The sequence below is a fragment of the Stegostoma tigrinum genome, chromosome 12 (assembly GCF_030684315.1).
Source record: "Stegostoma tigrinum isolate sSteTig4 chromosome 12, sSteTig4.hap1, whole genome shotgun sequence".
NCBI classification, from domain to species: Eukaryota; Metazoa; Chordata; class Chondrichthyes; order Orectolobiformes; family Stegostomatidae; genus Stegostoma; species Stegostoma tigrinum.
In genome coordinates, this window is record NC_081365.1 from 78,134,827 (window position 1) to 78,162,559 (window position 27,733).

The following is a 27,733-nucleotide window of genomic DNA, read 5'->3' on the forward strand; positions in this document are numbered from 1 at the left end:
ACATATTCTAATTGATTCCTGATTGTAGGAAAAAGACTTGATTATGTCACTGGAAACATTTTGAAGCAATACTATTGTAGAGAAGGTGATGAGAAAGTGTGTGAAGTTGTAAATTGTAGTAGAGGTCAACTTAAGAATAAATCAGAGCCAAAGAGAATTTGACGATTCTCAAAGTGAACTTTCTACTATTAGGTTAGCAAATGTGGAGATATTGGAGAATTCAGACATGATATATTCACATCTGGAGAAAGATCAGCAGAGAGATATAGTGAGATTGCTCAGAAAACACATAGAAATTTGTAACAATCCACTTGAATGCACCACATTAACTGAACATGATGTGGATGTTGGCGATTTGGACCTGATTTTTAAAAACCCATATTAATAACCCAAAGAAATAGGTCAGAGTAACAAAGGTACTTCAATACATGTTGGAGAATCAACTGATTGAACCAAATCAGAGTTATTGACGTTTTCTTGTAGTATTGGTTCTTAAACTAGATGGTTCAATTTGATTATGTGTAACCTGTAACATCTACGTTCTGCTCGCAAAAAAGACCCTGAACTACCTGTTTCCTGCCACTTCAATGCACCTCCTTGCTCCCTGGCCAACATTTCTGTCTCTGGCTTGCTACAGTGCTCCAGTGAAGCCCAGCACAAGCTGGTGGAACAATGCCTCATTTTCCGCCTGGGGACCCTATAGCCCTCCAGACTCAATATTGAGTTCAATAATTTTAGGGCCTAAACTCCCCCTTGTCCCAGCCCCCCACCCCATGCACCGGGCCTTGTTACCACATACTCTGCCAGTACACACCCCCTGTTGGTAGTCACTAACAGTCCCCATTAACAACTATTCACCCTCTCAGCCTGATCTTTAGCAACTCCTTTGTCTGTCCAACTGTCTTTCTCTCTCTTTGGGCTCTGTCCTATCGTTTACTCCCGACCCCACCCACCTCCCTATTTTCTGCATATAAACTGATGTCTTCCCAGCCACCATCAGTTCTGAGGAAGGGTCACCGGACCTGAAACATTAACCCTTTTTTATCCTCCACGGATGCTGCCAGACCTGCTGAGCTTTTCCAACAACTTTGTTTTTGTTCCTGATTTACAGCATCCGCAGTTGTTTTGGTTCTTATTTAAAATTTATTTGTTCAAAGGATATTGACGAATCACACTGGAGCATTGGAGACTGAGGAGTGACCTGTAGAAGCTTATAAAATCATGAGAAAATTTTCACATTTGTCACACTGAATGGATTGTATCTATGTTGAGTTATGCCATTTGGATTTAAGAACGTGGATAGTCGCATTTCAATGATGAAAGAATAGAGTTATAGCTCATATGCCTAACTATGTAGTTTGCCTGGATAACATCGTTGGACACAGAAGGAACAGTTAGTAAACTTGTTTACAATCAGCTGTAATGGTGTTAAATCTGGTAAAAAGTGAAATTGTAAAAGCCAATGTAATGAGCTTAGGACATGTTTTGGGATAAGGACAGGTGTCTTCCAAAGCAAAAACATAAGCAATAATTAGCTTTCCCACCACCAAAACAAAATGGGTGATAATGAGGATCTTGGGAATGTGTGGATTTTATTAAAAGTTTGTACTTAGTTTTGGTCTAGTAGTCTTGCCTTTGACTAATATGCTGCATTATCAGTTAAGGTGGAATGGTCTACAGAATGCCAAGCAGCCCTTGACATGCTAAAAGCAATTGTAATGAATGAGCTTGTACTAACTACCCCTAACTTTAACAAACAATTCAAATTAACAGGAGAGACTAGTGACCCTGAAATTGGAGCTGTACTGTTACAAGATGACATGGCTGGAATGGAGAAGCCTATGGCTTTTCTATTTGAAGAAATTGAACAGACATCATAGAAAAACAGAGGGATCTTGGTGTAATTATTCACAGATCCCTGAAGTCGGCAGAGTATGTGAATAGGGCTGTTAGGAAGGTATATGGGACACTTGCATTCATCAGTCATGGCATAGAGTATGAAAGCAAGGAGGTAACACTGGAGTTGTATAGAACATTGGTTAGGAAACTTCTGGAACACTGTTTGCAGCTCTGGTTACCTGACCATGGGAAAGATGCAATAGCACCTGAGGAGGTTGACCAGGATGTTGCTTGGGATGGAGAAATTGAGCTGTAAGGAGAGACTAGACAGGCTTGGATTGTTTCCTTTAGAGCAGAGAGGAGTGAGGGGGGACATGATTGAGGCATGTAAGATTATGAGGGGTGTGGAAAGGATGAACACAGAGCTGCTGTTCCCCTTGGTTGAGGGGTCAGGCAAGAGAGGGAATAGTTTTAGGGTAAGGATCAGAGATTCAGAGGGGATTTGGGAAAGAAACTTTTTCACTTGCCAAATCTTGGGAATCTGGAATGTACTGCCTTGGACGTTTGTGGTGGCTGGAAACCTTACAATCTTCAACAAATATTTGGATAAACACTTGACATATCATAACATTGAAGCATACGGGACAAATGCAGGAAATTGGAATGAATGCACTTTTAATGGATAGTTATGTGTGTGCAGACTCAATGGGCTGAAGGGCCTTTTCTGCACTGTATGAATCTGTGAGTCAGTGAATCAACAAAGATACTCTGTGACTCGGAAAGCGGCGTTGGCAGTGTTAACAGCTCTTCAACACTCGATGTTTATGTTAGAAGTGGATACATTGAAACCATCGTTTTCACAGCCCCTGACAATTGCGGCATCATTCGAAAACAAGGCCCTCGGTTGTTCATATGGAGCTTAGATCCGCAGCCATGTGAAATAAACCTGTTTATATTTCTGGGAAAGAAAATATAATTGCTGATGCCTTGCCCCTGTAATGTGCTGTACTGTTTGTATTCTACGGGTCCATGATTACGAAGCGTTTAGAGGGATAGGGGCCAAATGCTGGCAAATGGGACTAGATTAATTTAGGATATCTGGTCAGCGTGGACAAGCATTGTGAACTGTTGAAATTTAAGAACGCAACTGAAAAGGCTCCTTAAGAATCTAGTGGGAGGAGGAATGAATGGATGTGAGTTTTGTGTTTTGTTTTGCCATTCAAGTGTTATTAACCTTACTGTAAAATGTATTTTGTTTAAATGGTGTTCCAAGTTGTGGCTGTACAAGAAATTGGTGAGGCCACTTTTGGAATGCTGCTTCCAATTCCTGCTTCAGGAAACTTGAAGGGGTTCAGAAAAGATTTACAAGGATATTGCCAGGGTTGGAGGGTTTGAGTTACAGGGAGAGACTGAATAGGCTGGGACTATTTTCCCTGGAGTGTTGGAGGGGGGTGACCTGTAGAGGTTTATAATATCATTGATGGGGATGGATAGGGAATATAGTAAAGTTCTTTTTCCCAGGGTAGGGGAGTCCAAAACTATGGGGCAGAAGTTTGAGGTGAGAGGGGAAAGATTTAAAAGGGGCCTGAGGGGCAACTTTTTTACACTCTTTTAAAAGGCATCTGGATGGGTACATTGGTTTTCATTGGCAGGGGAATTGAGTTTAAGAGCCATGAGGTTATGCTGCAGCTTTATAAAACCCTGGTTAGACCACATTTGGAATATTATGTTTAGTTCTGGTTACCTCATTACGGAAAGATGTCGAAGCTTTAGAGAAGAAAGGTTGAGGGAGCTAGTGAAGAAGGATGAGAGGTGACTTGATAAGAGGTTTACAGGATGATGAGAGGCACAGATAGAGTGGATAGCCAGAGACTTTATCCCAGGGTGGAAATGATTATTACAAGGGGGCATAATTTTAAGGTAACTGGTGGAAGGTATAGGGGAGACATCAGAAGTAGTTTCTTCACACAGAAAATGGTGGGCATGTGAAATGTGTTGCTGGCAGTGGAAGTGGAGTCAGATACTTTAGAGATTTTTAAGTGACTCTTGGCTAGGCACATGGGGGATAGTAACACGTGGGAAATGCAGGGTAGATTGATCTTAGTAGGATGATAGGTCGGCACAACATCGTGGGCTGAAGGTCCTGTACTGTGCTGTACTGTTTATATTCTGCGGGTCCATGTTTAGGAAGCATTTAGAGGGATAGGGGCCAAATGCTGGCAAATGGGACTAGATTAATTTAGGATATCTGGTCAGCGTGGACAAGTTGGACTGAAGGGTCTGTTCCTGCGATGTACATCTCTATGACTCTATGTTTTGAGGGTTGGGGGCATGGTAGAACCTCACTTAATTTTTAAAAATTATTTTTAATTCTGTTATTGATTTTGGCATGTAGCTGTGAACTGGGAATTGTGAGCTGAAGATGAATAGCAGACTTTGTGAAACAGCTTGTGATAAAAGTAAAAGAACAGACCAAGTCAGCTTTTGTTTGTTTGTGAAGCCAGGCCTGGAGGGTAATTGCAGGCTACATCTCGATCAAAAGGCTTCTTACAGGGACAGTGACCCCAAGGAGGGCACTGTGTATAAATAGATAGCAGAAGTTTGTGTGTTTAAACAGATAGCAGAAGTTGAGTACTAGTGAGGTCTGTACCTGGGAATTGGTTCTGACAGGTCTGGAAGAGACCGTGTATTCAAGCAGATAGCATTTGTTGAATGGTAATTGAGGCCTTGCGAAAAGACAATCCATCTATCAGGTCACAACCAGAGCTGAAGTTGTTTTTCTGAACCATGTTTTCTTTGGAAATGAACTTGATGCTGACAACACAGTATGAAGATCTAAAGCTCACAGCCTAGTCTGCCACACCAAATTCTGGAAGCCCAGAGACAAAAGCTGAGTTAGAAATATTGCAGCCTTCGCGTGGGTGAAGAAGAAGGTGAGCTGATCCATGTTTCAGGAAAAAGACTGAAGCAGTCCACATGCATGCATCATCAGAACCATTTACGTAATCCAATCAGTATTTTCATTTATTTATCCCTCAACCGTGTTTACTTGCCTGTCTTTTCTGTGAATGGGGCTGTAAACAAATGTTTTGTGTTTAAAGCAGAGACATGAATCGGTTTATCGTGTTGTTTAAGTTCGGCTGTGCAAAACCTATTGTGTATTTTGCAAATAGTGAAGATTTTCGTTTGTAATGCAAAACTGGTGCCTGGAATTAATTATTCACCAAGTCTGGGATTGATTGTTTGAAAGTCTGGTTAGGAGCCATTGGAGTAATAGTGAGGGTCTTCTATGGTTTAATTTCATTGCATTGCTAATACAGAGGTAGAAAGGTCAGTTGGGTCTGCCTCTGTGCTGTAACAGGAGTGAAATGAGGTGACTCACTCTTATAGAGAGCTGGCAAAGACATGTGAGGATGAATGGCCTCCTTCTGAGCTCCTCTGATTATGTCTGTAAAAATCACAGAATGTCTGACCATGTCCAATCCATCAAATCTGTGTAAATCACTCTGATCTGTGCACGCAAGGGATCCCCCAGACTCAGAGATCACCGATGTGGTGTGTGTCTGCATTGTGTGAGGGCATTGTGCAAATTGTCAGCTCAGGGAGCACCACACACCACACATCACTTATCAGAAGGTCCAATCCATGTGTGTAAATCCCGCGTAAGGAACACAGGTACACAGAGGCGCAGATGACACACGGAGGCCACATTGACCAATGGTTTGCATTGGAAACACATGCTCCAATTCCCTAAAGCGCTTTACAGATGATGAGGTGCTTTTCCAGCATGGTTACTATTGTAATGTAGGAAACACAGTGACCAATTTGTACACAGCAATCTCCCACTCACAGCAGTATGCTGATTATCAACTCAGCCAATCTTGAGATGTTAATCAGGGTTTAAACACTGGTCACTGGATGATGTTCTTCCAAGCAGTGCCTGGGGCTCTTATAGCATCACTGGACAGGACAGCAAGACCTCAGTTTCACACTACCCTCCGTATGCAGTACCTCCAACAGGAGTGTGCAAGCAAACACGTGCAACCACCACTGATTCGCATGTGGAAGCCAGTCATCTCATACAACAGGGTGCAGACCAGCAGATTGACATGCAAAAGACCACAGCGAACCTGTGTGAACGCTGCCAGTTCAGCAGTATCCAATTTATGAACTGCACCCCCTACCCAGTGTCTTTGCAAGCAGGGGCTCACCATTGACCATTTAGCACGGTGGTAGCATCCTTGTATCCCTGTCTGAAGACCCACACCAGTGACAGGTGGCCACTGCAAATGCAAATCTTTCCCTGACCCAGCTAAATCTTTCAGCCTGTTGGCAAATGTGTTACTGCCACTGAGGAAGTGATACTTCTCAGGTGGGCACGAACCTGAGCCCATTTCTGGAAAATTGATAACCTGCCCTTGGATTTTTAAAATGCAAACCTATAGGTCAGCTCAGAAACAATGGCTGAAAGGCTTTCAGCTCTTGAGGAGATATCATTTTGAAAACTTCCCTGATGTAACGATGACAAATTTATCAGGGCAATGGTCAAACCCTAATCTGTACAGATTTTCAGCCAATGATTGATCAGTTAGGCCTCTTCTCCGGTGTCCAGGCTGCTGCCTGAAGTGATTATAAAGCGTCATCTCCTCAGTGAAATGGGACTCCTGTCAGAGCTTCCAACCTAATGGCCAAGATGCACCTCGATTTGTGGCAGTTGCTGGTTCCTGCTCTAACCAACTGGTAGCTCCAGCTCCTCCCAAAAGCTTCCTGAAGTTGTCTTCCTGCCCTCAATTTCACTGGAGCGGGGAAGAGTGAGAGGCCCAGACGGCTGCAATGGGCAACATTCTGACAGAGCTTGGCGCCTAAGATTTGCAGAGTCTATTTTCCGTTGGCCTCCCTGTCCAAAACAAAAACAAACTCACAGTTTCAGGGTAAGGGGTTGCAAATTTGGGATTGCGACGTGCGTAAATTTCTTCACACAAGGGGTGTGAATCTTTAGGAACTTGTGATGCTGTGGATGCCTGGTTGACTATATTTAAGACTGAGCTTGAAAGACTGGTCAACACTAATGAAGTGAAGGTATCTGGCACAGAGTGAAAAGGACATCGATGTCAAGGAACAGACATATTCATATTAAATGCCTGGGTTGCCCCAGAGCACGCTGCTCTAGCCCCCAGACCCCTCAGTTCCAGTCCAACCTGGCTTCCTGAGCAGGAGATTGAATAGAGCACTCCATGTCTAAGACGGAAAGCGAATAAGCACCTTAAGGTGTACAGTAGATTTTCCAGTTTATTTCCACAAGGCTGTTGTTTTGACATCCCTTGGCAATGTTGTGATTAGGTAGCGAGCAGAAACGAATGTCTGTGTGCGTGTGAGTGTGTATTTGGGTCACACCTTTGCCATGTGAAATGTCCTGAGGCTCTCCACGGGAGTGGCATTATCTCATGAATCGATTAGAAACAGGGCACCAAGAGGCAGGAAGGAACTTTAAGGCTGGCGACTAGAAGCAAAGTGAAAGTGGGAGGTTTTGAGGAGCTTGAAGGAGAGGCAGCGAGATTTAGGGAGGGAATTTTAGAGTTTAGAGACTAGGCAACTGAATGAACAGGCACTGAAATGGGTGTGATGATAGTCTGGGAACATTCACAGCCTCTACTGGACGGCCAGATATTTCCTCTGCTGGCCCCTGGCCTGTGCTTGGTTCATATCCCTTGAAACATTTCGTATTCACGTACTTGTCTAACTGTTGTAACTGTACCTGATTCCATCACCTCCCCTAGCAGATCATTCCACACAGAAACCGCTCTTTTGTGTAAAAATAAAAATGCCCCTCACGTCTTTTTTACATCTTTCTCCACTCACCTTCAAAATATGACCCGTAGCTACCTTTTGGAAAAGATACCTTCCATTAAATAAACCTCTATAAGGTCACCTCCCAAGCTCCTGGGATCCAGTGAAACAAGCCCCAGCCTATCCAGCCTCTCCTTATAACGCAAACGCTCCATTCCCGGCAAGATCCTGGTAAATCTTTTTCTGAACCCTCTCCAGCTTAATAACACCCTTCCTATAACAGGGAGGCCAGAGCAGTACACAGTATTCCAGAAGAGGCCTCATCAACATCCTGTACAATCTCAACCTAACCTCCCAACCCTTACACTCAAATGACTGAGCACTGAAGACAAGAGTCCTAAAAATCATTGCAAGCATCTATCCTTGCCCCTTCCCCCCCTCACCTTCCCCTCCCCTCCCCTCCACCCTCCCTTCCCTTCCCTTATCCAGCACCCCCATTCCTTATTCACATGCTGCTCTTTGGAACATCATCCAGAATCACAGTGATAGCTATCACATGTACACTGACAGCTCCTGTCTCTGTGTCATCATCCCCAACCTCTCTCCACTCCCCCACAGTCTGTACATCATCAGACTGTGTATCTGAGATCTGGTACTGGAAAGGCAGAGATTTCCTCCTGAAGGAAGACTGAATCCATTGTTCTCATTCCAAACTCTGTTCCGTAACAACTGACCCCCACCCCCTCCAACTGACTGCTCTGAAGTTAAATCCATCTATCCACAATTTCAGTGTCACACTTCACTGCGAGATACCTGTCTGACCTCATATTGAAACCATTACCTGTTTCCACCTCACCCTGTCTCAGCTTATCAGCCTCATCCTTGTCTGTGTTCCCTCCAGACTCCGACAATTCCAACACACTCTCGACTGCTCTTCCAGTTTTAATGCTCCATAAGCCTGTGCCCATCCAGGTCTCTGCCGCCTGTTTTGTTTCCGTCACACAAAGCTCTTGTCCGCTCCGTGCTGTTCAATGCTCTGAATTCAACAGCTTCATAGAAGCCCTACAGTGTGGAAGCAGCATCTTCGTCCACATCATCTAATTGAAGAGCATCCCCCGTTACACTATCCCAGTGACCCTGCATTTCCCATGTCTAACCCAACCAGCCTGCACATTCCTGGACACTACAGTGCAATTTAGCATGGCCCATCCACCCTAACCTGCACACCTTTGGACTGTGAGAGGAAACCCACGCAGACACAGGGAGAAAGTGCAAACTCCACGCAGACAGTTGCCCGAGGGTGGAATCGAACCCAGGTCCCTGGCGGTTTAAGAGGCAGCAGTGCTATCCACTGAGCCACCATTCCGTCCTAAAATTAAAATTTAAAATTCTCATCCTTGCTTTCAAATCGCTGCATGGGCTTTGCTCTTTCTTACCTGTGTAACCTTCAAGACCACCATCCTCTGATATACCCACCCTCCCTAAACTCATGACCCCCCATTATCATGCGCTCCACCATCGGTGTGTACATTCAGCTGTGTATGTTCTTACCTTTCCTCTTTCTGGCATCTTTGGGACATTTTAATCCAGTAAAGGTTTTATAAATAAACATCCTTCTTGTTGTTGCTTGTACGACATTACAGTATTGCAAAATAAAGAGTATTTTAAAAAAAGCATTCCTAATCGTTGTGGCATCTGCTTTTCTGACAAAACATTGACTGGAAAGCTGGCTGCAATTCAATAACCGACTTGGAACATGTAACAGTGAATGATGCACTGGAGGACAAACAAATCTGACAACTTCTCTCACTGCCCATTAAAACATTTAATGAATCGACACAGAAAGCAACTCACCGTACATGAAAATCTAAACTTGCTTCACATTCACAGAAGACACATTCAACAATACTCCGGAAAAATATTTACTCCTGACACTGATCCAAGGGTCCTCATTGGAGGCTCCTCACACACACTGATGGGTTTGTGAATGGCTGACCTCTGGTTCCAGAGCTCACTGCCACTTACAGATCTGGGAAGGTCCATGCTGCATCAGGAATAAAATACTGGCAATGTAGGGTGGGAGTGGGGATGGGCAGTGGGGTAGGGGTGGGGGGGTTGTCGGGAAGTCCTCCTTTCTCACAAGGTACATCCAATCGTTTCTGTTCTGCTGGAAAGTGATTCCTCAGAGGGAAAAATCTATTTCAGACAGCTCTGTATAACCGACTGTCATATTGTTAAAAGTTGAAAGTGAATATTCCAAGCACAAGCAGATAAAATTAGACAGGTCAAATAACAAAAACAGACCGACTTTCCTCTCAGCTCCTCCTATGCAACCCTGAGTAACAGCTGTCCCTAATTCCGTCCTGGAATGTGGGTGCCATTGGAAAGTCCTGTAGTTTTTTTTGCCCGTTCCTAATACTTAACTTTAGATTTCAAAGTTCACCACCTGCCGTGAAGCTCTAGACTGCCAGGTCAATGTTTACAGTGCTGTTTCACCAGCTTCCCCAATCCACACCACAGTATAGACCCTGACCATCAGTGCACTGAGAATACAGACTAACAACAGAGGTGTCCTGATCTGATCAGACTTGAGATGGCATTGGCCAGTCTAATCTCTTTTGAAGCAAATTTTACTGCTTTGCACCACACCAGCCTGACAAACATTTTATCTGCAGATTTTGAATTAAAGCAGCTAAATAACAGTACTTGAGGTGAGGCATTCAGGCACATTGTTCCCTGTTCAGTGTTTTAGCCTTTAACTCTTGACTGTTAAAAACAACATTTTTTAACAACTTGTTTGGACATGTTATAACATACCTCCATGGCAGGCAGAGTTTGAACTAGGATCTGAACTAGGTAGGGATTTTACCCCTGTCCTTTGAGAACCTCATAACATGGTTGCATATAGGTACAAACTATAGTTAATTACAGAAACGTTTAGTCTATTTTTCACTGTAATCACAAAATACAATTTTTTAAAAATCCTAATTTTAAAAAGCACATTTAAAAAACATCCTATATCTTTAATTGTTAATAATCACTGTCATTTCTAATTATAAATGTATATTAAAATCATTACATCCACACCTTTTCTGTGATACATTTCTACAGCAGCCAATGGGCCTTATCAGTATAAGTTGTCACCCTCCAACTGTGGAGGTGCTACAGTCCATCGGATGGAGTGCAAATACAAGTGGTTTGGTCATTCCTGTAGTAAGTGGAGATTTCAGAGTTTTTTAACCTGAAATATGAAGCCAAAGGCAGTCACTAAGATGGATATTGGAATGGACTGAATGAGCCTAATGTTGATGCACACTGCACCTAAACTCCCTAGAAGCAATTACACAAAATAATACCCTGCCCAGAATAAGAAAGTGCACTAAATTTGTCCACGTTTGCTCCTGTCACGCAGCAGCAAGTTGTTTAATTTGATGACAGTCGTAGCAAAATCCACAAGTTCCACAAAGTCTGAGGTAATGATGTTGACACCATTGACACCAGGCTTCTGAGACTTCACCCAGTTCATTATTGTTGGCAGGTTTCTAGCAGAGAAATTAAATAGAACAGGTGAATGTTTATCATTATTGACAAACAATTAACACAATTATATCTCTGAATCATACTGTCCTTGAACTAACTTGGGTGATTCGCATCTGATTTTTCTTCGCTCCCCGCTCGGAATATTTCCTGAAGTTGCCTTAGAGCTCAGCTACATCTTGAAAATAGCCATCCTGAGAATCACAGGGAACAATAATCTTTGGATCTCAGATAGTAAAGTTGATTTGTGATTGGGGGTAGTTGCCTTTGGGATTCGAGAAGGGAGTAGTTTCAAGATTTGAGATGGGTTTTTTTTGGGATTTCAGACCATAGGGTTTTTGGGAGTCATTTGATGGACCCTGTTATTTGTAGAGTGATATTCATTTGTTACACTTTTCTTATTTCCCTTTTGTTTTTATTAACATATGGCACCACCTTGTGGACGGGCACAGAACTGACAGGCTGCATTTAAAGGTTCAATGCACTCAAACAGCAAATCTCTCTCTCAAGGCTACACTCACCAGAGGGCTCCTGCTGATTGTATTCCTTTCACATGGACACTGTCTGAATCAAGGGTACACGATTATTTTGTTTTTCAGTATGTAATGTGGGGACTTCATTATAGTGTTCAACCTGATGTTGACTCTATTAGACCCATCTGTTCCGGGCTGGACCAGACCCCTCCCTCAAATATAGTAAGGAGACAGCCTGGACCTTAACTTTTATAATTATTTAAGGGGAAGGGTAAGCTGCTGTGTTCCAGATGTTATTCAATTGGTCCATCCACTGCGCTTTAAGCAAAACACACATTATTTTTTCATCACATTTAAAATACAAACAAAAAGAAAAACTGGCATAAATTTAGCTCTGTTGAAATACTTAACAAGATAATATATGATTTAACCACTAATCATCAACTTGTTCAATGTAGGTGACATTCCATAACAACACCCTCAGGCAAAGGCAACTCAGCAGAACAGTTTTATTCTCACCTGCTGTCTTTCTCCAATCCAGGTGAAAGAAATACCAAAAAAAAACCTGCCTCTTTTATTTCTAAGAGGAAAAACTGTTTAAGACTTCACCAGCAGCATATAGAGAGAGAGGTCTGCCTATTAACTCCAGCAGACACCTAACTCAAAATCAAACTGAAAGCAAAACCCAAAGTCCCTTGGTTCTATGTCAGCCTGACTCTGCCCACTCGTGCTTCTTTTGCCTATTTTTTAAAAATCCCAGAGCTATTTACTCTGCTTGTCTGGAGCAGATGCTTTGGTACCAGGGTGACAACACCCCGCTGCGACAGAAACAGGGCGGAACACATCTCTTCAAGGTACAGTCCCATCACATGTCTGTGTTGAGTTTATCCTGCATTCCCAACTCTCCCAGTAAAAACTGAAAGAACTGCAGATGCTGCAAATCAGGAAAAGCTCAGCTGATCTTCCTTCCTCAAGGAAGGGTCACTGGACCTGAAACGTTAGCTCTGATTTTTTCCTTCACAGATGCTGCCAGACCTGCTGAGCTTTTTCAGCAACTTCTGTTTTTGTTCCAACTCTCCCAGTATTGTCCCGGTTGACTTCACACATTGAACCCCCAGAAACCCGAGGTCAGCCACATTGGCAAACATTAGCACTCCTTTTGTGTTTTGCTCTGAGCACCCTCACTGTCTGTTCCACCTGCCTCTCCCGCTTTGTCAGCTGCATTATGTCCCAGCCCCTTTCAGTTTGGGAGAACAGTCATACCGGACTCAAAAGTTAATTCCATTTCTCTCTCAACAGAAGCTGCTAGACATGCTGAGTTTCTCCAATGTCCTCTGCTTTTGACTTTGTTTCTGGTTGTCATCTCTCTTGTGCTGCAAGTTAGGCGACTCCTCAAATTCACTCACTTCATCTTTCGATTTCAAACCACTCTGTAATCTCCTCCAGTCCCCCAACCCTCCGAGATCACTGTGCTCCTCCAATCCCCAGAATTCCTCCCCCCCTCCGATTCCCGTCATTCTGCCATCAGCGGGCCCTCTCATCACCAACCTGGGGGTGCCTTAAACCCTGGAATTCCCTTTCTCAACTTCTCCGCCTCACCTTAAAAAATCAACTGCTTTCACCAACCGTTTGGTCATCTAACTGCACATCACCTCGTGAGGCACAGCGTCAGAGCTTAGTTAACCGGCCCTTTGGCACTTTTCTCTCATATCAAAAGGTGCTAGATGAATGTAACTTGTTGTTGTGGTCAGAGATTTAATCCTATGTTTGACCAGGAGTCGCCCAACTTCATTCCTCTCTGAAAAATGATGCCCCAGAGTGAAGGTTTGTAACTAAATAACAAATGGACACTAGATTCTAACTCTTTGCAAATACGGGGGAGCATGTACCCTGATTTCCACCTCTGTATGACGCCTCAGCTTGGAACACAAAATAGAGGCTATCTACCTTAATTAAGACAGTTCAGAAAAAGGATAAGGGCCCTCAGAATGGAAGCAGACTGCAAACTAACCTAGCGACGAGAGAGTCGCGTAGTCCAACGATGAGCCCGCGAATCACCGTCTTGGTCTGAGGGGTGAGGATGGCCTGGGACACGTGGAAAGTTCCCCTTTTTGCCCGCTCGTTCAGGGTGGTCTCCAGAAACTGCACCAACTTCCGTGCGTCAGTGGTGTTTGCCCAGGGCGCTGGCATCTGATTACCCGGCCACAGAAAGGAAAAGTTGTGGGCCATGGGATGGTGATAGAACACAAGCACCTGGTTTTGTTGCAAGCGAAGAGAACGAGAGAGTTAGGAAAACAGAGTCCCCGGCATCAAACTGGTCAGGACATCACTCAGCTCTAACTAAACCACACCAGAGCAGTAAAACACAATTCTCAGTCTGAATCTGGAAAACCAGTTGATAAAGGATAAGGCTAGAGTCAATTTTGCACCTAATTCAACATACTGGGCATTCAACCAACAGGCACACCTTGTTTTTCAGAACGTCAGAGAGTCATAAAGCATGAAAACAGACTCTCCAGGCTAACCAGTCCACACCAACTATGTTCCCAAACTAAACTAGTCACACTTTGTCTGCGCTTGGCCCATATTCCACCAAACTCTTCCTATTCTGAGATATCAAACACTTGTTAATAACCCTATGATTTCATAATGATTTCATAAACTGGCAATTCTGCAACATCTCTGTTATGTATAACTCTATGACTCTAAGTGATGGAGGTGGGTACAATTACAACATTTAAAAGGTATCTGGAAGGGTATATGTGTAGGAAGGGTTTAGAGGAATATGGGCCAATTACTGACAGGTGGAAGGAGATCACTTTAGGGTGTCTGGTCAGTGTGGGAGAGTTGGACCAAAGGGTATGTTTTTATGCTGTATAATTCTATGACTATTAACGTACACATCCAAACCCCTTTTAAACGTTGTAACTGTACTCACATGGAACACTTTCTCTAGCAGCTCATTCCACGTACAAACCACACTCTGTGTACAAAAAAGATTTGTCCCTCAAGTCTTTTTTAAAATCTTTCTCCTCTCACCTTAAAAATATGCTCCCTAGTTTTGAACACCCCCACTTTAGGGAAAGAACCTGATCTATGGTCCTCATGATTTTATAAACCTCTATAAAGGGGGATCCCTCAACGTCCAACGTTCCAGTGAAGAAGGTGCCAGCCTTTCCAGCCTATTTTTATATCTCAAACCCTCTACTCCTGGCAGTATCATAATAAATCTTTCCTGAACCCTCTCTAATATCCTTCCCATAACAGGGTGACCAAAACTGCATACAATACTCCAGAAGAGGCCTCACTAATGTCCTGTATAATCTCAACATGACGTCCCAACTCCTATACTCAAAGGTCTGAGCAATGAAGGCAAATGTGCTAAACACCTTAACCACCCTGTCTACATGTGGCACAGAGTTCAATGAACGATGTACCTGAACCCCTAGGTCTCTCTGTTCGACAACACTACCCAGAGCCCTGCAATTAATTGCATTAGTCCTGTCTTTGTTTGTTTTACCAGAACCCAACATCTCACATTTATCCAAATTAAACTCCATCTGCCACTCCTCAGCCCACTGACTCAATTAACCAGATGGGATGAAATAGTCTAGGTGAGGAACATATGGAATGTTTTCAGGACAATCTCTTAGGCCAGCATGTTATGGCACCAACCGGAGGGCAGGCTATACCAGACCTGGTTTTAATCAACAAAACAGGATTAATTACTAACCTCATTGTAGAAGGTCCCCCTAGTAGCAGTAACGATATTATAAATGAATTTTAAATATGGTTTAAGGGAGAGTGGGTCCAAGGCATTGAATGTAAACAAGGGTAACGGTGAGAGCATGAAAATGGAACTAGCAAAAGCTGGAGAGGCAATGGCGTAGTGGTATTATCGCTACACTGTTAATTGATGAGACCTAAACAATGCTCTGGGGAAGTGGGTTCAAATCCCACCCTGGCAGATGCTGGAATTTGAATTCAATCAAATACCTGGAATTAAGAGTCTAATGATGACCATGAATCCATTGCTGATTGTTGGGGAAAAACTCCATCTGGTTCATTAATGCCCTTTAGGGAAGGAAACTGCCATCCTTACCTGGTCTGGCCTACATGTGACTCCAGACCCATGGCAGTGTGGTTGACTTTTAGCTGCCTTCTGGACGATTAGGAATGGGCAATAAATGCTGCCTGGTCAGCAATGCTTTCGTCTCGTGAATGAATAAAAGAGAATTGGTCAATTTAGGTCAAAGGTTAGATCAGTCGAAATGCAGTGGCAAACATTCAAGGGAATATTCCAGAAAGCACAGAATAGACACATTCCAACAAATAGGGAAAATTCTAAGGGACAAATCCAACATCCGTGATTAACTAGAAATGTCAAAGACGGTGTCAAACTCAGAGAAAAGACACAGTTGTTCAAAGATAATTGCATAGAACATAAAGTACAAGGAAAGAATTACGAAAAGATTAAAAGGGAGGATAAATTAGAGTATGAAAAAATAAGTCAGCCAAAGATATTAGATCAGACGGGAAAAGTTAACAAAGTAAATGTTGGTCCTGTAGAAAATCAAGTCCAGGGAAATATTAGTGGAAGATAAAAAGACAGCAGATGAACTGAACAGAATATGCGTTGATCTTCACTAAACAGAATACAATTATCAAACTAGAAAGAGCTGTAAATTAGGAGCTGAAAGGGAGGGAGAAACAAGAAAATTATATTTTCCAGAAAAATGGTACTGAGTAAATTACTAGAACTGAGAGTTGACAAATTCCTAGTTCCTGATGGATTTTATCCTACAGTCTTAAAAGTAGTAGCTAGTGCAATGATTGGCGCATTGGTGTTAATTTTCTAAAACTCATTAGATTCAGGGAAGGTTCCTTCAGATTAGAAAATAGCTAATGGTAACTCCTTTATTCAAAAAAGGAGGGGGACAGGAAGCAGGAAACTACAGGCCAGTTCGCTTAATATCTGTCGGAGAGTATCAGTGAAAGAAGTGGTCAACCCCCATCTGATAATTAAAACCAAAGTCCCCAGAGCAGCTGGCCTCACCTAGTAATCTGTTAAAGGAAATGTGATAACTAGTATAACCTGCCTCTCACCACCAATTTGTTGTAAAGGGGAGGTCAAATGAAATAAACTACTCATGCTCATTCTATACTCAACTAGTAACAAATTAACAGAACTACTAACAAACCAAACAATTCCCATTTAACTACTAACTATTCCTGAATAAAACAAAATTCTAATGGTATGCTGTTACAATGGACAAAGGTCCCACTTACATAAACCACATTAATAAAAAGAAAACTTAAAGATTAATCTTTCAATGTTACAGCCAGGATAAGTCTTCTGAAATGTTCTTTGCCTTCTCTGCTGACCTGCTGTCAGGAATGCCTTCCTCCGTTAAATTCTTGTGTCAGGAATATTAGCTAAGAGTGCCGCAGTACCTTTATTTAGATGGCGTTTGCTCTGAGATCTTATTGATTTCTGTGAGAGCCAGTGATTTCCTCTTTCTATAGAGTTGATGGCTGTGAGACCTGTTCTGTTAACAGACGGCAGTTTGCTCTCATACAAATTTTCAAATGCCTTCTTCTTTTACACCTTTGATGACCTATTAATTTCTAACAGCAGGGCTGGTCCAAGGTTATTAACGCGATCAGATTTAAATTTAATTGGCTATTGGGCCTGGTTTAAATTAATTGGCTAAATTCAAAAACCTGTTGTCTTGGTAAAAATGTTCCTTTGCCTGGTAACAGTATGGCCTTTTGATACACTCTTTCAATTTCAAGAGCTCTCTGTACATCTGCTGCTACCTCTAGGAATTTTTTTATATCTCCAAGCCTAAAAAAAAAATCATCTTTTAAAGGAACCATGCACTCTTCCCCCTATCCTTTTACAAACAAATTCTAATGTCTTGCATTCCAATCCACAAGTACTGTACCCAACTTCGCAACAGTCAAAATGTTGGAAGCTTTTATTAAAGTCATGGTAATAGAGCATTTGGGTAACTCCAAGGTATTCAGGCAGAGCCAGCATGGTTTTGATAAAAGAAATTATATTCAACTAATTTATTGGAGTTCTTTCAAGCAGTAAATTGTGTTGTAGATAAAGAGGATCCAGCGGGTGTATCATACTTAGATTTCAAAGAAACACTTGATAAGGAGCTACATCAAATGTTATTGGAAAAAATAAAAGCTCATGGTATGCGGTAACACAAGTGAACAGACAGCAGGGCGTAGGATTAAGTGGGTCTGTTCCTACTTGGCATGATGTGACGATGTCACAGGGGTCAGGGCTGGGCTCTCAAGGCTTTATAATAAATAGAAATGACGGTGGGACTGAAGATATGGAGCTAAACTTCCTTATAATACAGAAATAGGTAGAAAAGAGAGTTGTGAAGAGGACATAAGGAGATTATACAAGTGGATACAGATAGGTTCAGTGAGTGGACAAAGTTCTGGCAGATGGAGTGCAATGTGGGAAAGTGTGAGACTGTCCATTTTGGCAGAAAGAGTAATAAGGAAGCCTATTATCTAAATAGTGAGTGGTTACAGAAATCGGAGACGCACAGGGATCTGAGTGTCCTGGTGTATGAATCACTGAAGGTTAGTGTGCAGGTACAGCAAGTAATCAGGGGAATTAACACAATATAATAAAACAAAGAACAGTCAATGCTGGAGATCTGAAACAAAAAGACAGAAAATGCTGGAGAAACTCAGCAGGTCTTGCAGCTTCTGAAGGAGGCTCACAGCACTCGAAACACTAAATTTGTTTCTCTCTCCACCGAAGCTGCCAGTTTCTCCAGCATCTGCAGTATTTTGCTTTTATTCAAGTTGTAAAGGAAATTGCCATTAGACTAGGCCTACGGCAGGTAGTGTGGGAAAAACATACTCGACCTCATCCTTACCAATCTGCCGCTGCAAACACATCTGTCAACGACAGTTTAAGTAAGAGTGACCATCGCAGTCCTTGTGGAGACAAAGTCCTGCTTTCACATTGAGAACAACCTCCATCGTGTTGTGTGGCACTATCACTGTGCAAAATGGGACAGACTTCAAACAGATCCAGCAACTGAAGACTGGACATCCATGAGGCTCTGTAGGCCATCAACAGCAGCAGAATTGTACTCCAGCACAATCTGTAACCTCATGGCCCAGTATATCCCCCACTCAACCATTACCATCAGGTCAGGGCATCAACCCTGGTTCAACGGAGAGTGCAGAAGGGCATGCCAGGAGCAGCACCAGGCCTACCTGAAGATAAGGTCTCAATCTGGTGACCTACCAAACAGGACTACTTGCACACCAAACAGCGAAAGTAGCAAGTGACAGACAGAGCTAAGCAATTTGCAACCAGTGAATGAGATTTGACCAGAGAGTGCATTACTGCCCTCTAAGGGTCAATACGAGAACCACAGCTTCTTTTGATAAATGTTACTACCTTGCATTTGAGGTTATAGAGTACAATTACCTGGTTGAAACAGACACAGATCTCAGCAACAAAATAAACAATGTGAATATCAGGAGGCCATTACTAGACTGGTAAACCAGGGTTGATCACAGGCTTGATGGTAATGGTGGAGTGGGGGATATGTCGGGCCACGAGGTTACAGATTGTGCTGGAGTACAATCCTGCACAGAACATTACCGCACAGGACAGGCCCTTCGGCCCTCGATGTTGCGCCGACCTGTGAAACCAATCTGAAGCCCATCTAACCTACACTATTCGATTATCACCCATATGTTTATCCAATGACCGTTTAAGTGCCCTTAAACTTGGTGAGTCTACTACTGTTGCAGGCAGGGCATTCCACACCCTTTCTACTGAGTAAAGAACCTACCTCTGACATCTGTCCTATACCTATCACCCCTCAATATAAAGCTATGCCCCGTCGTGCTAGCCATCACCATCCGAGGAAAAAGGCTCTTACTGTCGACCCTATCCAATCCTCTGATCATCTTGTATGTCTCTATTAAGCTGCCTTTTATGGATGCCCAGTCTTGAATTACTGGATCTGTGTGAAGTCTGTCCCATTTAGCATAGTGATAGTGCTACACAACACAATGGAGGTTATTCTCAATGTGAAGGTGAGATGTCCTCTCCACAAAGATTGTGCGACGATCACTCTTACCAATACTGTCATGGACAGATGCATCTGTAACTGGCAGATTAGTGAGGATGAGGTCCAGTATGTTCTTTCCTCTTGTTGGCTCCCTCATCACCTGCCGCAGGCCCAGCCTAGCAGCTATGTCCTTTGGGACCCGACCAGCTCGATCAGTAGAGCTGCTGCCGAGCCAATCTTGGTGGTGGACATTGAAATCCCCCACCCAGAGTACATTTTGCATCCTTACCATCCTCAGTGCTTCCTCACGTGTTGTTCAACATGGAGGAGTACTGATTCATCAGCCAAGGGAGGATGGTACGTGGTAACCAGCAGGAGGTTTCCTTTCCCATGTTTAACCTGAAGCCATGAGACTCCATGGGGTCCGGCGTCAATGTTGAGGACTCCCTGGGCAACTTCCTCTCAGCTTTGCCACTGTGTTCGGTGGGCCTGTCCTTAGTAAGACTGTAACACCAGAAGAAACAGGAGCAGGAACCCGGTTGACCCAAATCCGGCAACTACCATGTGTGATATCACAGCTGACAGATTTGACACAACACGGGTATTGGAATGGGATTTTGGAGCACTAACCTGATACTTGTGTTCCCATAAATACTGCAGCGTTATTTCCTCCACCAAGGTAGCTCGGCAGAGTTTGGACCCAAAGATGTTTCTAAGCATCTGGATAAGGTATTCGTGGTTTGAGCCCTCCATTTCGTAGTAGTGGTTGAAATCGAGGAAAACCACCTCCTTGGGGTGAGCAGTCAAGAAATTGTCAATCTCGATCAGACCGTCGTGAACCTTGCTCCCAAACAAACCATGGATGAAATAAAGTTCCTGGCTGTCCCCAGGTTTGGTGGAAACGCGGAGGTCAAAATAACGGATACCAGCCTCTAGCTGCTCCCGAAAGGTCAAGCTTTGTGTCACCGACCATCTCTTCATCATCCTCTTCCAGAAGGACCGGAAAATTCCAGCCATGTGCCTGACCACAACTGGCTGGTCCGGGCCCACTGGGGATTTTTCATCGATCCAAAAGCTAAAGGAATCATGAGATCCTGCAAAAAGAGAAGTGGAACGGGAAATGGTTAGATTATGATTCTTGAAGGACACTTCTCTCGCTCCCAATCTCGATGTTAGACTGTGAACTCGTTATTAAGCTGAGGTCCCAAAAACCTGACAGCAACATAAAGTTGGGGCAGTGACAGGGACATGTTCCACGGTGAAGGCTTTGAGGCATTGTGATGGTTGACAAGGGAAACAGAATGGGAACATGCTGACATCGCAGTTTACAAGAGCTGGAACTGACAGAAAGGTGTGGCCAAGAACTGGTGCCAGATTCCACATCGTATTTGTCCTGTGTTGACTGTGATAGTTCAGCAAACCGACCCCTGACCTTGCGAAGTCTGGGAGTGGTTAACAGTTAGTGGAGGAGATCGTTCGTCCCATCTAGAGTGTCTGCTGCATCCAGGGAGACAGAGCTCAAAAGCCCTCAAGACAGCTGGATGTGTGTGGGGCGGATGTGTGGGGGGGTCGATAGACGGGAAATACGATCCCCGACTAACCCGCAATGCCGATTCTCTGAGCTGCCCTCCTGCTGAGAATGTTCTGGAAGTTGGAGTGTTTCTGACACTGCTCTGTGCAATGTATTCCTTCGCTTGGGACTTCCGGCTCATTTCACCACCCAAAGTAAAGAGCTATCTCCAGCTACAACCTAAACTAGAAGGTGATCCCAAACTGAAAGGACGTCTGCACATGCAGCAGTATCACTGCTGTCTGCTCCGCGATCAAATTCAAAGGGAGAGTACATCCTGGTTGAAAGTCAGAATAACTTTGAAAATATGGTCCTAAATGTAAAGTAGAAAGGTTGGCATTATCATCACTAAGGATTGGTTCATTCATGTTTTATTTAATTAACAGACTTAAAGAATCATTATCATTGAATCATTCAGTGCAAATTAGGCCCTTCAGCCCATCAAGTCTGCACTGCCAAAAATATACTACTATCTACCTTCTACTATTATTACCCCAACTTCCTGCATTAGGCCCACAGCCTCAAAGGTCATGACATTCCAAGTCCTCATCCATGTCATGCATAGAAGTTGTGAGGTTCCCACCTCAGCCCCCCTCCCAGGCCGTGGACTCCAGACACTGACAGCATCGTCAGCCTGGGTTTCACTTTTATTCATTCACAAGATGAGGGCATCGCTGGCCTGGCAGCATTTATTGCCCATCCCTAATTGCCCAGAGGGCAGTTAAGAGTCAACCACATTGCTGTGGGTCCGGAGTCACGTGCAGACCAGACCAGGTAAAGATGGCAGAGATAATGGGAACTGCAGATAATGGAGAATTCCAAGATAATAAAATGTGAGGCTGGATGAACACAGCAGGCCAAGCAGCATCTCAGGAGCACAAAAGCTGACGTTTCGGGCCTAGACCCTTCATCAGAGAGGGGGATGGGGAGAGGGAACTGGAATAAATAGGGAGAGAGGGGGAGGCGGACCGAAGATGGAGAGTAAAGAAGATAGGTGGAGAGAGTATAGGTGGGGAGGTAGGGAGGGGATAGGTCAGTCCAGGGAAGACGGACAGGTCAAGTAGGTGGGATGAGGTTAGTAGGTAGATGGGGGTGCGGCTTGGGGTGGGAGGAAGGGATGGGTGAGAGGAAGAACCGGTTAGGGAGGCAGAGACAGGTTGGACTGGTTTTGGGATGCAGTGGGTAGGGGGGAAGAGCTGGGCTGGTTGTGTGGTGCGGTGGGGGGAGGGGACGAACTGGGCTGGTTTAGGGATGCAGTAGGGGAAGGGGAGATTTTGAAACTGGTGAAGTCCACATTGATACCATATGGCTGCAGGGTTCCCAGGCGGAATATGAGTTGCTGTTCCTGCAACCTTCGGGTGGCATCATTGTGGCAGTGCAGGAGGCCCATGATGGACATGTCATCTAGAGAATGGGAGGGGGAGTGGAAATGGTTTGCGACTGGGAGGTGCAGTTGTTTGTTGCGAACTGAGCGGAGGTGTTCTACAAAGCGGTCTCCAAGCCTCCGCTTGGTTTCCCCAATGTAGAGGAAGCCGCACCGGGTACAGTGGATGCAGTCTCCCACATTGGCAGATGTGCAGGTGAACCTCTGCTTGATGTGGAATGTCATCTTGGGGCCTGGGATGGGGGTGAGGGAGGAGGTGTGGGGACAAGTGTAGCATTTCCTGCGGTTGCAGGGGAAGGTGCCGGGTGTGGTGGGGTTGGAGGGCAGCGTGGAGCGAACAAGGGAGTCATGGAGAGAGTGGTCTCTCCGGAAAGTAGGCAGGGGAGGGGATGGAAAAATGTCTTGGGTGGTGGGGTCAGATTGTAAATGGCGAAAGTGTCGGAGGATGATGCGTTGTTTCTGGAGGTTGGTGGGGTGGTGTGTGAGAACGAGGGGGATCCTCTTAGGGCGGTTGTGGCGGGGGCGGGGTGTGAGGGATGTGTTGCGGGAAATACGGGAGACGCGGTCAAGGGCGTTCTCGATCACTGTGGGGGGAAAGTTGCGGTCCTTAAAGAACTTGGACATCTGGAATGTCTTATCGTGGGAGCAGATGCGACGGAGGCGGAGGAATTGGGAATAGGGGATGGAATTTTTGCAGGAGGGTGGGTGGGAGGAGGTGTATTCTAGGTAGCTGTGGGAGTCGGTGGGCTTGAAATGGACATCAGTTACAAGCTGGTTGCCTGAGATGGAGACTGAGAGGACATGTCCATCATGGGCCTCCTGCACTGCCACAATGATGCCACCCGAAGGTTGCAGGAACAGCAACTCATATTCCGCCTGGGAACCCTGCAGCCTAATGGTATCAATGTGGACTTCACCAGTTTCAAAATCTCCCCTTCCCCTACTGCATCCCTAAACCAGCCCAGTTCGTCCCCTCCCCCCGCCGCACCACACAACCAGCCCAGCTCTTGCCCCCCACCCACTGCACCCCAAAACCAGTCCAACCTGTCTCTGCCTCCCTAACCGGTTCTTCCTCTCACCCATCCCTTCCTCCCACCCCAAGCCGCACCCCCATCTACCTACTAACCTCATCCCACCTCCTTGACCTGTCCGTCTTCCCTGGACTGACCTATCCCCTCCCTACCTCCCCACCTATACTCTCTCCACCTATCTTCTTTACTCTCCATCTTCGGTCCGCCTCCCCCTCTCTCCCTATTTATTCCAGTTCCCTCTCCCCATCCCCCTCTCTGATGAAGGGTCTAGGCCCGAAACGTCAGCTTTTGTGCTCCTGAGATGCTGCTTGGCCTGCTGTGTTCATCCAGCCTCACATTTTATTATCAGGTAAAGATGGCAGTTTCCTTCCCTAAAGGGCATTAGTGAACCAGATGGGTTTTTCCGACATTTGACAATGGATTCGCGGTCATCATTTGATTTGTAATTCCAGATATTTATTTAATTCAAATTCCACCATCCGCCATGTTGGGATTCGAACCTAAGTCTCCAGAATGTTACCTGGGTCTCTGGAATAACAGCCTAGCGATAATACCACTAGGCCATCACCTCCTCCATTTCCCAGACATATCACTCTATAAGTATCCAGGCAGCTTTACATCAGCACTAAGAGATGTAGACACAGTGGAGATTGACACAGGAACTATTTGTATCAGCATAAAGGCACAGTCCAGTTGGGAACGTCTGTATAAATCAGCAGCTAAGGTCAAACCCCAGAAAGAACACAGTTCACCAAATCTGCTGTATCTGGATCTACACAAAGTGCTGCTCCCATGACACTCCAGACCTCAGCAGTTGCTCTGTCAGAGTCTGCAGCACCTTTTCTGAACAAGATCCGCTGCCGACATCCCGCGGACCAAGGCATAGAAAACGCAGCAAGTCTCTCACAGGTTCCCTGGGACCGACCCCATCTGGTGAATGGCAGGTTTTGAGCTCCTGCAGTGACAGTGGTCCTTGCACAGTGACGGGGCCCCTGTGCAGCCAACCTCCACCACAGGGGCCCGATACAAACCCTGTATTCACTTGTGGAGACGCACAAACAATGCTGTACATTCCCGAGAAATGACTGGACGGGATGGGAGGGCGGACGAATCAACTTCGCTCAACAGCTGAAGAAGCAGTTACCAAGCTCTGCTCACTTGGTGACTGAATAACTGACAGTTTGCTGTGATTACGGTAATAAACTATAATATTGCAGAAATATTACTGCACTATTACATTATAGAATCTCATACTTCAAAGGGAGTCATACAGCACAGAAACAGACCCTTTAGTCCAACCCGTCCATGTTAACCAAATATCCTAAATTAATGGTCCCATTTCCCTGCATTTGGCCCACATCCCTCTAAACCCTTCCTATTCATGTACCCCTCCAGAAGCCTTTTAAATGCTGTAATTGTACCAGCCTCCACCACTTCCTCTGGCAGCTCATTCCAAACACGCACCACCCTCTGTGTGAAAAAGTTGCACCTGAGGTCCCTTTTAAATCTTTCCCCTCCCACCTTAAACCTATGCCCCTCTAGTTTTGGACCCCCTTAGCCTGTGGAAAAAGGCTTTGTGTACATGCCCCTCATGATTTTATAAAACCCTATCTGGTCAAACCTCAGCCTCCGACACTCCAAGGGGAAACAGTCCCAGCCTGTTCAGCCTCTCCCGATAGCTCAAACCCTCCAACCCTGGCAACATCCTTGTAAATCCTTTCTGAACCCTTGCAAGTTTTCCATTTAGTATATGCACTGTGTTATTCTGACGTCTGCAAGTAGATCTGGTTGGAGAAGAGGTTGAGGTATTTGGAATCCTTCAGCAAAGACCTCAAGCAAGATTCGAAGTAAGCATGAAGGAAGACAACTTAGAGCCTGAATATTAGCCTGATAAAGTATTTGACTATCCTGAAACAAAGTGTTTAACTAGCATTCAGTGAGCCTTCTGCAGGCATCTATACCTGCATAGCTGTAGTGCTCTGGTCTGCACATTTCCCTCCAAGTCACTCACCATCCCAACTTGGTAATCTATCTCCATTCCTTCATTATCACTGGGTCAAAATCCTCAAACATCACCACCCCGCCCCCCCCACAACCCCGTCACGCCAACAGCATTGAGCATGTCTCTACAGCTCATGGACTGCAGTGTTTCAAGAAGATAGCTCATCACCACCTTCTCCTGAGCCTCGCAAGCGACAACCATATTCCGTCAATGAATAAAAAAGCTCTTTGAAGCTATCACTCTTCAGGCCGATGATAAAATTCTCACAACGCTCAGCTAAGTTTATTGACCACGATCAATAACAAAGCTTACACTTACATTGCACCTTCAGTGCAGGAAAATAAACCAAAAATGCTTCACAGGAGTATAAACAAAATTCTATGCAAGCCACTTAAGGAGACATTAGAAATGGTCGAAAACATAATCAGGTTGGTTTTAAGAGCAATGGGGAATAACAGTGAGATTTAGGGAAAGAATTATAAAGCTTGGGCCGCAGACAACTGATGGTATTGCTGTCGGTGATGAGGTAGCAGAATTGGAAGGTGACACAAGGACGATGGTGGTCTTCTTGAAGTAGGTGGGAACCTCACATCAAAGTAAGGAAAGGTTAAAGATGTCAGCGAATACTCCCACCAGCTCGTTCACGCAGGATCTGAGCGTATGGCTGGGGCTTCATCTGGGCCAGTCACTTTCTGTGGGCTTGCCCACAAGAAGGCCAATCTGAAGTTTATGGCAGTAGCCATGGCTGCAGGAGCCCTCGAGGCTGATGGGATAGGTGACATCATTCCATTGACCTTCTGTTCAATACAAGTGTAGAATGCATCGAGCTCAACGGGAAGGAATGCACTGCTGTCAGCGATTCTACTCGGCTCTGTTTTGTATCCTGTTATATGATGTTAGCCTTGCCACAGTCAACACGTGTTCATGTGGTTAGTCTGTGATTTAAGAACTGCTTCTTCCCCACTGTTATCAGACTTGTTTATTAGAGTTGATCTTTCTCTGCACCTTCTCTGTAGCTGTAACACTATATTATGCATTCTGTTCTATCACCTTGGTATACTTAGGTATGGTATGGTTGTCTGGATAGCACGCAAAACAATTCTATTCACTGTATTTCAGTACATGTGCCAGTAATAAATCAAACCAAATCAAATGAAATCAACCGTTAGAGAGGGAGGGGAGAGGAGTCTTCAGCGGATGGAGGATAGTAGGGACTCAGTAAATGGCCGACATGACACAGGGATTTGAGGGACATCCTGAAAAAACCCCACTGACTTGTGCAGACCTGCAGACTGGGTGACTGACTGAAAAGGAGAAGTTTTCTTCGGAAACACACTCATCAAACTGAGGGAACTTCATCAAAATGTGCAGAGGCACAGTTGAGGCACTGGAGGGAGCAGGAGACTCAGACTAGAGGTGTGGTCGGACTGAGAGATGATGTGGGTCAACCAGCACACAGGGTAATTGGCAAACAGAAGGCAGTACAGTCCAGGAACAGGAGCAGCACAGATTTGCTTGGTTTGTGGGGGGCAGTGGAATAGCATCAAGGCATTTTCAAAATGTACTTAGTCCAGCACGTATTGTCATTCATCTGAAATACCTCCCGACTATAATATGGGGACAATAAACAGAGACAATGGGGACAAAGTACAATTGGACCTTGTTCAGATGGGCCAATGGACTGAGGAGTGGAGGATGGAGTTGAACTTAGATAAATGTGAGGTGACACAGTTTGCAAAGGCAAATCAGAGCAAGACTTATACACTTAATGATAGGGTCCTGGGGAGTTTTGCTGAACAAAGAGAACTTGGGATACAGGTTCATAGCTCCTTGAAAGTGCGGTCACAAGTAAATGAGAGAGTGAAGAAAGCATTTGGAGCACTTGCCTTTATTGGTCAGTACATTGATTCTAGGAGTTGGGGAGGTCATGTTGCTGCTGTACAGGGCATTGGTCAGGCCACTGTTGAAATACTGTGTTCAATTCTGGTCTCCCTGCTCCACGAATGATGTTGTTAAACTTGAAAGGGTTCAGATAAGATTT

At 44.6% G+C, this 27,733-nt stretch overlaps 1 protein-coding gene across 2 annotated transcripts in view; it reads right to left on the bottom strand.

The window, feature by feature from the left end:
• Window positions 1–9,427: 9,427 nt before the first annotated feature.
• The window catches only part of plcxd2 (phosphatidylinositol-specific phospholipase C, X domain containing 2), a 28,129-nt gene continuing 9,823 nt past the window's right edge, over window positions 9,428–27,733 (bottom strand). Inside the window, exons 2-4 of one of the 2 annotated variants that reach the window (XM_048540563.2) lie at window positions 20,336–20,799; window positions 13,648–13,889; window positions 9,428–11,168 (exon numbers count right to left, since the gene is read on the bottom strand). In XM_048540563.2, coding sequence (XP_048396520.1) covers window positions 11,006–11,168; window positions 13,648–13,889; window positions 20,336–20,799 — 869 coding nt within the window. In that variant the 3' untranslated portion in view covers window positions 9,428–11,005. Of the gene's footprint in view, window positions 11,169–11,276; window positions 11,358–13,647; window positions 13,890–20,335; window positions 20,800–27,733 lie in introns of those variants that run through there. The other variant, XM_048540564.2, reaches the window with a different exon arrangement.